The sequence below is a fragment of the Festucalex cinctus genome, chromosome 4, assembly GCF_051991245.1.
Source record: "Festucalex cinctus isolate MCC-2025b chromosome 4, RoL_Fcin_1.0, whole genome shotgun sequence".
Taxonomy (NCBI): domain Eukaryota; kingdom Metazoa; phylum Chordata; class Actinopteri; order Syngnathiformes; family Syngnathidae; genus Festucalex; species Festucalex cinctus.
This window is the reverse complement of record NC_135414.1, coordinates 18,400,907-18,416,366: the sequence shown is the minus strand read 5'-3', so window position 1 is coordinate 18,416,366 and position 15,460 is coordinate 18,400,907. Positions and strand designations below refer to the sequence as shown.

Below are 15,460 nucleotides of genomic sequence, written 5' to 3'. Positions count from 1 at the left end.
AAAAGCCAGCTGCTCCCTTATATATATATTTTTTGGTTCTAGCAACAGATAACCAAAATAGCCCAAAAATATTCTGGGTAACCTTTAAGCAGACAAAGAGCACACCTATGATACAATTATTTTCTGTATCAGCAAATATTTTTTTAATTGAATTGTAGCAACTAAAGTTTGTCAATTTGGACAACTTTCCACAGCACATTTTTACTTTCATACATTCTTTACCTTTACTTATGCTACTACTATTACTTCGATTACTGTTATGACACATTTGGACACAAAACAACGCTCTGAGTGTCATTTAAAAAAAAGTCAGAAGTAAGTACACACAGAAAAAAATATTTCTTATTGTGTGGAGCAGAATAACAAATTGAACGTGACTCTGTTATGTGTAATATAGAGGTTTTCAAAACACTGAAAGCATGTTTGCAATTTCAGCCTGAATTCAACTAGATGGTTAACATCAATTTTCCCCGTGCCTGCGTGGCTCTTCTCCGGGTACTCCTGTCTCCTCCCACATTCCAAAGACATGCATGACAGGTTAATTGGGTGCTCTGAATTGTCCCTATGTGCTTGTGAGTGTGGATGGTTGTTCGTCTCTGTGTGCCCTGCGATTGGCTGGCAACCAGTCCAGGGTGTCCACCGCCTACTGCACAGAGCCAGCTGAGATAGGCTCCAGCACCCCCTGCGACCCTTGTGAGGAATAAGCGGTCAAGAAAATGGATGGATGGATAGATGGGTTAACATCAACAACATGAACAAGCTACCACAACACAAATAATAATAATACATGTTTTATTATAGATCCTCCCGCTGTTACAGCAGTCACTTTTGATAGAAAATATTGCCTACTTGTTTCAAAACATTAAACCAGTCGGTAGCATGGAAACACAACTACAGTGCATTCTTTCTGTCTTTCGACCAAACCGTCCTGATTGGCTGTCTGCAGTTCCACCAACGGCCTGGAGGTGGTCTCAAGTTGTTTTTAGCGTTGAGGCAATTCCATTTTTATTTGAAAGTAAACGTATGAAATTAAATCTGGTCCAATATATATGAATGCATTAAACACGAACTACATCTACAAAGTCATTTATTTTGTGATTTTTTTTCTGTTAAGCTTGACTAATTACTAGGGGTGTGAATTGCCTCGTACCTGACGATTCGATTCGTATCACGATTCACAGGTCACGATTCGATTCGATACCGATTAATCCCGATACAAATTTATAAGTCGATTGTTGTGATTTTTTTTCATTCAAATTTAGAAAATACTAATCAGTAAGCTTGTAGAGTGTAAGATTTATATGAAAATGTATTATTTATTTATCTGAAATTTCAGTCTTATAGAGGTTGTAATCTGTTTCATGTTTAAACAGCATTAAAATAAAATATTAAGGCTTAATGTTCCGTTCATATAACATTCTTCCATGCTTAAGGTGTGAATCCTAAAAAAAAAAAAAAAAAAAAAAAAAAAAAAAAAATCGATTTTGCCTATTATTGAATCGATTCGAGAATCGCGCGATGTAGTATCGCGATATATCGCCGAATCGATTTTTTTTTTTTTAACACCCCTACTAATTACTATTGCAGTCAATCTATTTTTGTTTCTATGATTCAAGGTAAAATGAATCCATGCATGCGACCTTATTGAACTTTGGAGATTCCATTCATTATATCAAGCTAGAAGCTGTACAGAATAAATCCAGTGAGGAAAGGAGGAGGCACTTGTGAACGATAATAGCGGTGTACGTGAACTTGCTGCAAGTGCGTTGCGTACATGCAGAGGCTGATGTGAGAGGAGGATGTGAGTGCATGTGAGGCGCGCATCCATCGCAGCAGCAGCAGCGAGCGAGAATGGAGTGACGGGTTGCTGAATGTTCCTGCTTCCCAGAAGCAAATTTCATTTATATTAATTTCCACGAGGTCAAGCTTCTTTTCATTTTCATTGGATTGTTTCTCTCTTTTTTTCCTAAGCTGTGCTCAACTGCTTGATGGTTCATATCAGTCAAGTTCAGGTAAGAAATGTGTTGTTTTGTGCATTGTATTTTTTGTATTAAATGTTCTATGGATGTCAAATACTTTTCAACAAATTTGGCAACTTTCAAATAAAATGTTGCTAGATTTCTGCTGAGGGTTAGGAAGGAGACTTTATCATGTTATGAGACATTTTGTGAAAAATTATCATTACAGAAAGGAATCAACAGATGAAAGAAGTGCACTATTGACTCAATTCTATGAATGAGAATGAAAACTTTGACTAACAAAAATTGGCTCATGTTTTGCTTTTTAGCTATATTTTTATGTTTGGGGTGATTTTCCTGTTAGAAGAGCCTAATTGACCTGCAACTGAGACAAAAAGCTTCTTGTCACATGGCAGCATGCTCAAGTCCGTTTCTCAACCCTGACAGATAACCCAAAATGTGACGCAAAGACCAGAAGTCATCATCAGCACATTGTCAATATGAGCTGTTTTGCTTTTTGTTGGTCTGTCTGATAGCTGATATATAATTTGGCACCTCATTTTTCTGTTTGATTTCACATCAGTTATCGTCTGCATTTCAAGGTTCACAATTTGCAGATTCACTTCTTCGCTTTTGAGTTGAGTATGAACCATTTCTTTTGTTTGTTTGTGATCTTGTAACTGTTGTAGGCGATACCAAAAAACGTTTATGGTGTATCAGTTACTTGAGTTTTTTTCTTTTTTCCTTTGTTATTCACGCTTTGGTTCAGTTGCTATCTAAATTTAATGTGTACAGTATCATCCTCTGCCCTACTTTATACCAAGCAAAAGATGACTAGAAACAAGATCAGAGCTATCAAAAACAATGTTCTACATATTAAAGTGTATTAAAATGTTTTATATTAGGGATGGGCGAGTACCAATACCAGAAGCCTTCTTTTACTTACGACCCCTTGTGCCCATTTTATGATCAGCAACTAGAAATTAGAAGAATGGAAAATTGCCATTAGAGCACCACTTTCAGTTTTTGTTCATTATGGCGGCACCTTATGGACAAAAGCGGTAGTGCTATGACTGAATGAAGACCACGTTTCCCATGAGGACCAGCGCATAACGTCGTCCTTTGATCTGGGTAGCTTTCCTTTTTCTTTTCTATTTTGTATTTTTTTTTAATCTCCTCAGAAAACAAATATTTTGTTTCTTCATTTCTTTTGCAGCTTCTGCCATGACAGCAGTAATCGCGCTGAGACGTTCGACTCGACTTCCGTCTTTGTAACGAACGGGGAAAGGGGAAATTCGCGTAGCCTATGCCGTAAAACAGTCCATATTTGTAGTTTTTTGTGTGGATGGGTTCCTGCCACCATCCTCAAAGTTGTTTTGTGCCAGTAAAAGCGATAGAGATCCCCCTCAGGACGTGACAAAGGTACCATTCGACTAGTTGTAAGTCGATGTTTCATCAGAAGAGTTATGAAAACATTGCATGAAGGTTAAAAAGTTCCTTGTGTTGTTTTGCTTCATGTCATTTTTTTGTACATTTTGTACAGTGTGTTCATTTTCTTTTCAAAAGAGAATCACTTGTGACAGGGTGAGGGACCTTACAAGGTCTGACATCAAGTCACACTACACGCATACACACATACATGCTTACTACTTATAGGACACGCTGAAATGTGCGAATGGAATTTCACTTGATCCAAAACACATGGGGATATGTCAGTGTGCATTATTATAGCATTATGAACAAGTGTATGCGTATGCGTATGTGTGTGATGTCAGCTGCTGGTCTCACAGCACTGGAGGTCTGGCCAGGGGGTGAAGTTTAGCCTGTCATCTTCACTGAAGGTAACCAGGCCTGTAATGAGTTGTTTTCCCCCCTGACTATTCTAAGCTAGAGCCTTTTTTAAAATGTTTTTGTCATTTCAGCTTTATAGAGCGTACACACAGTCAAATTATTTTATTTTTATTTTTTTATTTTTAAATGTATCCACAATTTGGTGCAATGCAAATGTTATTTACATAAAAGACAAACATTTGACTGTTTGGGTGTGCTGTTTTGGTTTGTTTGTTTGTTTGTTTGTTTTGTGGTCTTGTTTTTGGAAAAAAGGCTTTTGTATGAGTGTGAGTAAAAAGTAATTTAAAAAAAAGACAAACATTTCAAATTGAAATGAAACATCAACGTGTACGTCACACTGTAAAAGTGTCTTCAATTCTTCTAAGTCTTCAATTCTTTCTCATTTAGAGTTATTATAAAGCTGGATGACGAGTGTTCTGTATGACGGGATATTAGGGCCACATATAAATAAATAAATACAAATTTTATATATATATATATATATATATATATATATATATATATATATATATATATATATATATATATATATATATATATATATATATATATATATATATATATATATATATATATTAGGGCGGGGGTAATATTCAGAGAAAAAAACTCCTACTTTTATGAGGAAAAAAACTTGAATATTTGCAACATTATGACATGGAAAATTTAAGAGAAAAAAAATCCAGAACTTTAAGAACCACCAATATTTGCGACATTATAAAGTGGCAAAGTTGAGAGAAAAAAAAACTCACAAATGTACGGAAAATGAACTTTTCGTAAAAAAAAAAAACTTGCAAGAAATACACATTACCCACTTCAAATTGTCACAAATATTCTTTTTTTTTCTCTCGTAAATTTATGAGTTTTTTTTCCTTGGAATATTACGCCCCATTTAAAATATATGTTACGTGTTATTAAAGTGAACCCTCTCAGCATATTTCATGCAATCACTACAGCTGATTTAAATGAGATTGTTGCTGCAGCATACTGAAGTGTGAAGTGACTTCATTTACATAAGTGAAGATGTGAAGAATTGGCTTGTTCATCAGAATCAGGCATGTTTTTATACAATTTGGATTGAAATGACAATTGTGGGATTCATTGCGACATACTCAGATAGGCCGTTTATTGATCTGTTTCTCTTGAGTAGCACAACGTAGCACAACAATGAGGAAAGTAGATACATCGGGACAGTCACATTTCTATAACATCCAGGTTAATAATAATAAAGCTGTTGTGAAAGTAAATGCATCTCCTCACTGCCAGATTGTAGAAGGTGATCAAATTTGTGACTTTACTCTGAGTAAATCTGGTTTTCAGTGTCTGATTGTGTCCCTTCCTGTTACCGTTTGTTTTGGTGTACGTGTGCTCTCCAAAACAGCGAATGTCATAAATGATTGAAGGACCTGTGCACGTTATTGTCAGCTCAGAGAGCAGAACTGAAGATGTTCTGAAGGATTTCTGACAGCAGTGCTGCGCTCGTGTGCACGGACACACAACATAACCAGCACACAAATAATACAAAATATTTTGTCAGGCTTTTACTCTGGCTGAAAATATTCTAATAGATGTGCTTTCATTGTTGTACGTACATGCACAAACAACATTGTATGTATTTTCATTTCTGCATTATACTAAGAGGTTTAATTTTGTTCCAGCTCAATAAGGTCACAATAAATATGGTTCTGAAAAATGTAGCGGCCACCGAAAAATACCACCATAAATCATAAAAATAGTTTTCAATGATTGTAAGTATGACAATCAATACTGACTATTATTTTCAGAAGTCAAAAGTCAGATGGTTGAAATTTTCATTTTCATTTTTTTTTTCCCAAAGGAAAAATACTTTCGTAATATGTAACTTTTTTTTTATTTGTATTTTTTTTTTAATTAGTATTTTTTATTTTATTTTTTTATTTATTTATTTTTTTAAGTTTCAAAGGTTTATTTTTAAATATTGAGAGTGGGTTCATAGGAAGGAAGGAAATCAAGACTTGGTCCATCAGCAACAAAAGTCCGGGTGGAACGTGGCCAAAGATTAGTTCCCGGTGTCGTTTTCAATTTTTCAGTTAAAAAAAAAATAAAGGTGGGGTTATACTTCAGGTGTATGTAACCTTAATTCTTTCAGTTTATAGAGGTTTCTTTTTAAATTTTGAGAATGACTTCATAGGAAGAAGAAAGTAAGTCAGACTTGGTCCGTCACCAACAAAAGTCTATGTGAAAAGTGGCCAAAGATTGGTTCCTGGTGCTGTTTTCAAATTATAAATTATAGATTTGTGGCAGAACTTTTTGGTGACAACCAATTTTTGTGGTTGACATAACCGAGTTAGCCGATTTTTTTTTCCCAGCAGCATGTCTACCTCACAGTTCTGAGACTGAGCATTTGAAACTTGGATCATCGTTTAGACTTTGCATGCTCTCCTTGTGCTTGTGTGGGTTTTCTTCTGGTACTCTGGCTTCCTCCCACATCCCCAAAACACGTTAGGTTCATTGAAGACTCTAATTTGTCCAAAGGTGTGAGTGTGAGACATTGTTTGTCTGTATGGTCCCTTAGTGGTGTAAAGTTTGCCTTCATAAGTTGACATTTTGATGTCTTGATGATGAATTCCCGTTTCCCCAACAGGTGATTGTCTGAAGTCAGGACATGGTCTCCTGACTGGCCCCGCCAGACGAACAACACAAGTGAAGACCAGACCATCCTGGGCCATGACTGCTTTTCTGAACAAAAGCGATTTGGTTGGGAATTCAGCCGTTCCGCTGGCGACTGCAGACTCCCCCTTTAACCTGACTCAAGCTTCTCGGGTAGAACTTATATCGAACCAGCCGGTGGCTCCTCTCTGTACTGTCTGCTGTTGCGGCTTTCTCAATCGTGCTTTTGCAGTTGCGTTCATGGTCAGCCTGACCTTCGCGATAGTGGTCGGGAATGTGATCACTCTGACTGTATTTGTTCAGACGAGACAGTCCAGGACACCGCAAGGCTACTTGAAAGGTAATTTCAGTGTCTGAGTAAGTTTTTGGATTAATATTAAGAACCTGAATAGCGCTCGAGTTGTTCTGTCATCAGTAACTAGTAGAAAAACCTCAGCAAATAAGATGAAAACAGTAGGGGCCCCAAAATAGACCCCTGTGGAACACCATATGACAGTGGGACAGAGATGGCCTTGGTCGGAGAAACCAAGGCTTTGAAGAAGTTGAAAAAGTTTTGTCTGTTATCTCGAAGAGAGCTAGACTAACTCTTAGATCGGTGGTCGGCAACCTTTCCTTGTCAAAAGAGCCATTTTAGGCCAAATAAATCAACAAAAATCTGTGTGGAGCCGCAAAACATTTGAAGCTTGTGATGAAGGAAAGTGTCAGTGTATGTACTGAGCCACAACACAAAAATATGACAACGGCATCCAGTACATAGACATTCATTTCTTCAATATTTCTTCTTCCGTTTGTTTTTTTTGCATTTTTTTCCATATTAATTTTTAAAATATATTTTTCTGTTTCTTTTGTACAATTTTTGGACATTTTGTGTGTTTTTTCATACACTTTTTTTTCTAGCTTTTTTTGCTATTATTTTGGTAATTTTGAGGCATTTTCGGAATTTCTTGTTTGATTTTAGACATTTTATAGTTGCTTTTTTAAAACGTTTTATGTTTTTTTTTTTTTTTTTTAAATTCAATTCCTTTACATTGGCAATTTCATGGACACTTTATGGTTATTCTTCTTTTACTCTTCCTTTTTGGACATTTTATTGTCACTTTTTAGACATTTAGGTATTAAAAAAGAAAAAAAAAACTTTTCCCTCAACCTTCATCTCTCTTTCTGACAGCCTAAAAAAAAATTAAGTCTGACATTTTTCAAATATGTAATTATTATTTTTTTTAATTTAATCATGAATTTATTTAAAGAATATTTTATCTAAAAAATATATGTAATATATATATTAAAGGGAAACTTGACTCATTGAACAATTTTCAGCAGAGAAAAGTTAATATTTTGTCCAGAATGAATTTGATAACTTAATTATTTTTCATGAACAATTAATACCTTTAAAAACTAATTTTTCTACTTGCTGTCGACTGGCTCACCTGTTTTCTGGGTTTGGTTGGTCAACTGAGCAATGATTGGTCATTACCTACTTCTTCAGCACAGGTGATGTCATCATCAGTCGGCAGCAAGTAGAAAAATTACTTTTTAAAGGTAGTAATTGTCCATGAAAATCAATGACATTACCACATTAATTATAGACAAAATGTTAACTTTTTACTGCTGAAAATGGCTCAATGAGTCAAGTATCCCTTTAACTTTTAAGGAGGCACAAGAAGTGGAACTAAAGAGCCACGTGTGGCCACAGAGCCTCAGATTGCAGACCCCTGTACTAGAACAACAATAACCAAGTTTGGTTTTTTCGTACATGTTCCTAATGAATGTGTATCTCTTGTTGACAGTGTCTCTGGCTATAGCCGACATGATGGTGGGCGTCCTCGTGGTCCCTTTCTCCGTTTACACAGAAGTCTCACTGATGGTAACCTACACTCCTCCCGTTTGGTACCAAAGGGATTCCGCCTCCCCTCTAAGCGGACAGAGGAACCCCTGGCAGCCCTGCATGCTGATCGGACCCGTGTTCGCCGGGTGCACGTTTGTCTCCATCAGCACCATCTTCCTGATGACGGTGGAGCGAAGCGTGGCCATCCTGCGGCCGCTGCACAAGGACGCTTTGGTGACCCGCAGGCGAACGCTTCTCCTCATCCTGCTCTCGTGGGCCGCCAGCTTTCTCCTGGCTCTCGCGCCCCTTTTATTCAGCAGCAACTTCACGTTGGAGTACAACGAGTGCAGCCGCATGTGCAACTACGCCCCGGTGTTGCTCGGCAACCAACCGCCACGTGGCGCCAACATCCTCCTGTTGTTCCCAGTGTTTGACTTCACGCTTCTCGGCGGAACGTTGGCTGTCAACATTATGTCGTTCACAAGCATCAGGCAGTACTCCAGGAGACGCAAACTCCTCTCAGAGGGGAGTTTGGCTGATGGTGGAGGCGGAGGGGCGTGTCAACACAGACCCTCCTTTTCAGACATTAAGGCCGCTAAGACGATAAGCATTTTAACATTTGCTTTCACCGCATCCTTCTCTCCAATTGCAGTGTTTGTTCTGGGGAACGTGGTAGGATACACCTGGTGCAACTTCTCCTTCATTGCTTTTTGGATTCTAACGGCAAACAGTTGCTGTAATGTGATCATCTATAGCGTCAGGGACTATCGTTTTCGGAAGGGGGTGACACTCCTTTTTCAGCGTGATCGCTGTCCCACGCAGGAGGAGAAAACCTGAAGGAAATGTCCGGGACTGGAGCTTCTTCTTGAATTCTTGAGAATGACGGTGGGCTTGAAGTGGCAACAAGGACGTTGTTGTCTTTACTCTCTTTGTTTCTGGCTGTGTGAAGTCTTCATTGGCAAGCTTTAGATGTTGTTATCCAGTCTTTGGCTAGATGTTCCCCTTCGTTTGAAGTCTTTAGACTTGGACAAACGTCTAGCCTGGCAATAGCCAGATTGATAATTGTGATTCACTCAAGGGAGTCCTTCACATGATCAATTTTGGACTGCTCCGCGGTGATTTGCTTGGGAAAGGCGTAACATTCTGTACAATACTTCGAGCTGATTGGAGGATGCAGAATTGCGCACGTTTGTATTGACCAATCATGACAACAGATGAAAATGTTGCCTTCGAAGCGTCTCTCGCTGTTCAACATTCAACAAGGCAACGGTGAGTAATTCTGCAAGAACAGAATTACTTGCAGTGCTTCCTGGTTTCGTCAAAGATGTCCCGCCCTAAACAATGCCTGATTGGTCTGACCTAAAAAAGGTCGGCGGGAGCAATACAAGATGGATTCTTGTGGTATTTGTGAACAAATACAGAGAGAACTCAGCTTGCTGGCAAGTTTAGCAATAGGGTTGCCAACTTTCTCATCCCGAAATAAGGGACAGGTGCACGGCACGGTGCCATGGTGGTGTGAGTATGATGTGTGAAATCAGTGTATATTCTGATTAGATTCGGTATGCACAAAGTTTGTACATTCCCTTTAATCCTTACTGCAGGCCATCATTATGTAACCTCATACAAAACCTCAAAGAAACCACAATTTGCCTCTTTACCTAAAAAAAAAAAAAAAAACAGGTGCAAAAAAAAAATCTAATGCAAAAGAGGAGTGTGACTCACCAAATTTACTTTTCCCATCATTATTATTTTCTAGCCACTTACGCAGTATAAACTGCTACAACAAATGCACGTGATGATGCCTGATGCCTGTGATTGGCTGATAGGCGCCGTGCTTAGTGACCGTCTACCGTCTTAGCTGATCTAGGACCTGTAGAGTGCGGTTTGCTGTGTTAAGCACCGATTGCGAAACTTGCCAGCAAGCTAAATTCTCGCAGTATTTGTTCATAAATAGTATGAGAATACATCTTGTATTGGTCCCGCTGATACGTTCGTAGCCGACGTATTAAGATTGGCGTTTAGAGTGTAGGCGACATGAAGCTGTGACGAAACCAGGAAGTGCCTCTTTCTCTCTAGTTGCTTCTCTTACCTTGCAAGATTTAGCCCAAAATACAGGGTGTCCCGGCTAATATGGGACAGTTGGCTACCCTAGTTAACTCTAACCCTAGTTAGCAACCGTCAGTTGTCTTAGCTTTTATCAAGCATAGACACACATACTGTAGATTACATTATCTATTTAAATAAATAAAACAATTCCTGTATATGAGCAGCTAGTAATGCTCCACTGCCATAATTGATTCTCTCCTCTGACCTCTTGGCTTGGTTTGTGCCTGTACCTCAGGAACACAACTCTACAGTGATATCTGGAAGTTCACAGCATGATTTACCCCCCCAAAGTGGACAACGAGGCATATTTATATATTGCATGTAACAAAAAAGTGACCATTCTTTGAGATCATGTGAATTTATAAACAGCATTATGCAGCTAATCCTTTAGAGTTTTTGTTTTGGTGCACTCCCTTGAAAAATACTTACACCATAAAACAGAATTTTGCGTACATTCACAACTGGTCTGCTTTCCAGTACCATGAGCAAAAGCTCGTAATGAAGCCCACTATACAAATACAGCGTTTTAACACAAAAACTCAACTGTATTTTGTCTCATTTTAAAAGCCGATTGCAGCACAGCATCTGATGATTGTGTACGTTTCCATTCTTTATATTCTGTTGTGGAAGAATCGTGACAGTACACATATTTTGTTCCAACTACTTGTAGCCACAATGAGATCTTTGATGGTAATGTCTGCCATAAAGTTCACAAATAAAACGTGTAGCTTAACCATTAGGTTCAATGTTTACTCATCCTGTAATAACATAAATCGGTATTATGTTCTGATTACATCACACCTTCATACCTGTTCAGACCTCAGACGGCATACATGAATAAATTAACTTTTTTTCGATGTCATTTTAAAACTGAAATTGCCAGTAAGTACCTTATACATCTTTATACATAAAAGAGGAGATATTCTTCTTCTAGACTTTTTACAAGGACATCATATTTTCTTGTAAAGTTCTGATATTCTCCACAATGGTTTTGAACTGCCTCACACGTTCTATATTTCTCTGGCTGTTTCCAAACTTGTAAAAGTCACAAGAATTCCAATTTTTGCAATCATTGTAATTCATAGTAATAATATCATTATGGCAACAAAATTACCCCTAGTAAGAAAATGGTTATGCTACAGTCTGGAAGAAATGTGCATCTTGAGGAGCAAGAAAGGCTCCAACAGCTCTCAGCAGACAAGCTGTACTAACAGTGATTACGTTACCTCGCGAATGATAGTCCACCACTAATTTTCAATGAAAAAACTCCAAACTGATCCATTGCATGGAACAACATCTGTGACAACAATGCATGAATGAAAATTTTAAAATATACAACATCCATACATAATTGTTGTACTGTGAAATATGTCATGAAAACTGTGTACAATGATGTTTTATGTATGATTTGACAGCTGGAAACCTGACTTCAAATAAATAAAAAAAAATACTGTAAATACTGCTGCAACAGTTGAATTTAATAAATTGATTTAAATTTGTATCACTTCTATCTCGGAGGGATGTAATGCCAAGACAAACAAATATATCTTATTTTGTAAATGTGTACATTATGTACGTATATACTCCACAGCATAAGAAAAAGCCTGGTGGGCAAACAAGGGATGAGAGGTCGGCGCCTGAGCAAGGTTACATATTGCTGTCTGCTGTGTGTCCTTTTCAGCCCTCTCATTGCATCGTACTGATGCATTTTTAATTGTCTCTCCAAGCACTTAAGGCAACAGACGTGTGTCACAACCAATAAAGTGCACAGACCACCTGTGGCTAGGCTCTGTTTTTGGCTCAAGCCAGGGCAAAGGCAGAGATGGCTGCGGGGGTGGTTGTGCTGGTCGCAATGCCAAATAACACATTAACAAATGTCTAAACATTTTTCTGCCGGAAGTACAAAAACAGATCTACCACTTCCAGTAGGAAAATGTCCTTTGTAGCTATTTGTTTTTGAGTGTTTTTTATTATTATTTGTTGTTGTGTTTAGTTTTTTGTGGTTTTGTTTAGTAATGTTTTGTTTTTGTGTTGTTGTTTTTTCCATTTATTGTTGTGTTTAGATTTGTTGTTTTGGTTTGCTATTTTTTTTTAAACGACCAGAATAAGGCGTAAAAAAAAAAAAAAAAAAAGACCATGTAGATAGTAAGGTGTTGTTGTTGTTTTTTTTTTTTAACGACCATGTATAGTAAGGCTTTTTTTTTTTTTTTTAATTAAACGACCATGTATAGTACAGTAATGTTGTTGTTTTTTTTAAAATGACCATGTATAGTAAACGTATAGTAAAGCGTTTGTTTTGTTTTTTTAAACAACCATGTAAAATAAGGCGTTTTTTAAATTTTTTTTAGAAAAAACGACGACGTATAGTAAGGCTTTTTTTTTTTTAAACAACCATGTATAGTAAGGCGATTTTTTTGTGTGTGCGTTTTTTTTAAGACGACCATCCATAGAGTGAGGCTTTTTATTTTTTAATTTTTTAAATGACCACATATAGAAGGTGTTTCTTTTTAATGACCATCTATAGTACAGTAATGTATTTTTATTTAGTAGAGTAATGTTTTTTTTTTTAAAACGACTATGTCGTAAGGCGTTCTTTTTTTTCTTTTTTTAAGACGACCATGTATAGTCAGGCTTTTTTTATTTTTTTTATTTTTTTTAAAACGACCATCTATATAGTAAGGCATTTTTATTTTTTTTTAAACGACGATGTATAGTCAGGCTTTTTTTTTTTTTTTTTTTTAATGAACACATATAGAAGGTGTTTCTTTTTAATGACCATCTATAGTACAGTAATGTATTTTTATTTAGTACAGTAATGTTTTTTTTTTAAACGACTATGTCATAAGGCGTTTTTTTTTTTTTTTAGACGACCATTTATAGTAATTTTTTTTTTTTTTAAACGACCATGTATAGTAAGGCTTTTTTTTTTTTTTTTTTTTTTTTTTTAAATTGTTTTTTAAAAACGACCATCTATATAGTAAGGCTTTTTTTTTTTTTTTTTTTTTTTAAACGACGATGTATAGTCAGGCTTTTTTTTTTTTTTTTTTTTAATGAACACATATAGAAGGTGTTTCTTTTTAATGACCATCTATAGTACAGTAATGTATTTTTATTTAGTACAGTAATGTTTTTTTTTAAACGACTATGTCATAAGGCGTTTTTTTTTTTTTTTAGACGACCATTTATAGTATTTTTTTTTTTTTTTTAAACGACCATGTATAGTAAGGCTTTTTTTTTTTTTTTTTTTTTTAATTGTTTTTTAAAAACGACCATCTATATAGTAAGGCTTTTTTTTTTTTTTTTTTTTTTTTTAAACGACCATGTATAGTCAGGCTTTTTTATTTTTTTTTATTTTTTTTTTTTTAAACGACCATCTATAGAGTAAGGCTTTTTTTGTTTTTTTTTTTTTTAAATGACCACATATAGAAGGTGTTTCTTTTTAATGACCATCTATAGTACAGTAATGTATTTTTATTTAGTACAGTAATGTTTTTTTTTAAACGACTATGTCATAAGGCGTTTTTTTTTTTTTTTTTTTTTTAAATGACCACATATAGGTGTTTCTTTTTAATGACCATCTATATATAGTACAGTAATGTATTTTTATTCAGTACAGTCTTTTTGTGTAGGCTTTTTGTTTTTAATTTTTTTTTAAAACGACCATCTATAGAGTAGCTTCTTTTTTTTTCTTTTTTTTTTAAATGACCACATATAGAAGGTTTTTCTTTTTAATGACCATCTATAGTACAGTAATGTATTTTTAATTAGTACAGTAATGTTTCTTTTTAAAACGACTATGTCGTAAGGCGTTTTTTTTGTTTGTTTGTTTGTTTGTTTTTAAGACCACCATTTATAGCAAGGTTATTTATTTATTTATTTATTTATTTATTTTAAATGACCATGTATAGTCAGGCATTTTGATTTTAATTTTTTTTAAACGACCATCTATAGAGTAAGGCTTCTTTTTTTTTTTTTAAATGACCACATAGAAGGTGTTTCTTTTTAAGGACCATCTATAGTACAGTAATGTTTTTTTTAAACGACTAAGGCGTTTTTTTTTTTTTTTTTTTTTAAGACGACCATTTATAGTAAGTTTTTTTTTTTTTTTTTAAACGACCATGTATAGTCAGACTTTAAAATAAATAAATAAATAAATAAATAAAACGACCATCTATAGAGTAAGGCTTTTTTTTTTTTTTTTAAATGACCACATATAGAAGGTGTTTCTTTTTAATGACCATCTATAGTACAGTAATGTATTTTTATTTAGTACAGTAATGTTTTTTTTTAAACGACTATGTCGTAAGGCGTTTTTTTTCTTTTTTTCTTTAAAGACGACCATTTATAGTCAGTTTTTTTTTTCTTTATTAAATGACCATGTATAGTCAGGCTTTTTTTTTATTTATTTTTTTATTTTATTTTTAAGATCTTTCGAGTAAGGCTTTTTTTTTTTTTTTTTTTTTTAATGACCACATATAGCAGGTGTTTCTTTTAAATGAAAATGTATAGTACAGTAATGTATTTTTTTTCAACGACCATGTATAGTACTGTAATGTTTTTTTTTTTTAAGACGACCATTTATAGTAAGGCTATTTTTTAAACGACCATGGCATTTATTAAAGAAAAAAAAAGCCTGCATAGTAAGGCATTTCTTTTTCTTTTTTTTAAAGATGACCATGTATAATCAGGCATTTATTTCAAAGCATAACCATGTATAGTAAGACATTTAAAAAAATAATAAAAAAAATAACGATGTAAAGGGATACTTTACTTATTTAGTCATTTTTGGCAGTCAAACATGAATATTTTGACTATAATAAATTTGATATTTTCATTATTTTTCCTGTACAATTAGTACCTTTAAAAACACATTTTGCGACTTGCTGCTGACTGAAAATTAATTATAGACAAAATATTAACTTTTTATTGCTATAATGGGCTAAATAAGTGAAGTATCCCTTCAAAGCTTTTATTTAGACAGCCTTAAACAAAAACAACTACATATTGTAAATGTAAGGCTTTTATTTATTTTAAATCAATGACGGTATATAGTAAGTTAAAATGACCATTTATA

The 15,460-nt window shown here is 35.0% G+C and overlaps 1 protein-coding gene across 4 annotated transcripts; it reads left to right on the top strand.

The window, feature by feature from the left end:
* The first annotated feature begins 1,800 nt into the window (after nt 1–1,800).
* LOC144017012 (adenosine receptor A3) lies at nt 1,801–11,800 on the top strand. Of its 4 annotated transcripts, none has more exons than XM_077518252.1 (3): nt 1,801–2,012; nt 6,430–6,795; nt 8,243–11,800. In XM_077518252.1, exons 2-3 carry the CDS (start codon nt 6,513–6,515, stop codon nt 9,115–9,117), a joined length of 1,158 nt encoding a protein of 385 aa, XP_077374378.1. In that variant the 5' UTR covers nt 1,801–2,012; nt 6,430–6,512; the 3' UTR covers nt 9,118–11,800. The 4 variants fall into 4 exon arrangements, with proteins under 4 accessions (XP_077374378.1, XP_077374380.1, XP_077374377.1 ...); XM_077518254.1 differs by lacking the exon at nt 1,801–2,012 and adding an exon at nt 5,916–5,986; XM_077518251.1 differs by lacking the exon at nt 1,801–2,012 and adding an exon at nt 6,113–6,238.
* Nucleotides 11,801–15,460: the final 3,660 nt, after the last annotated feature.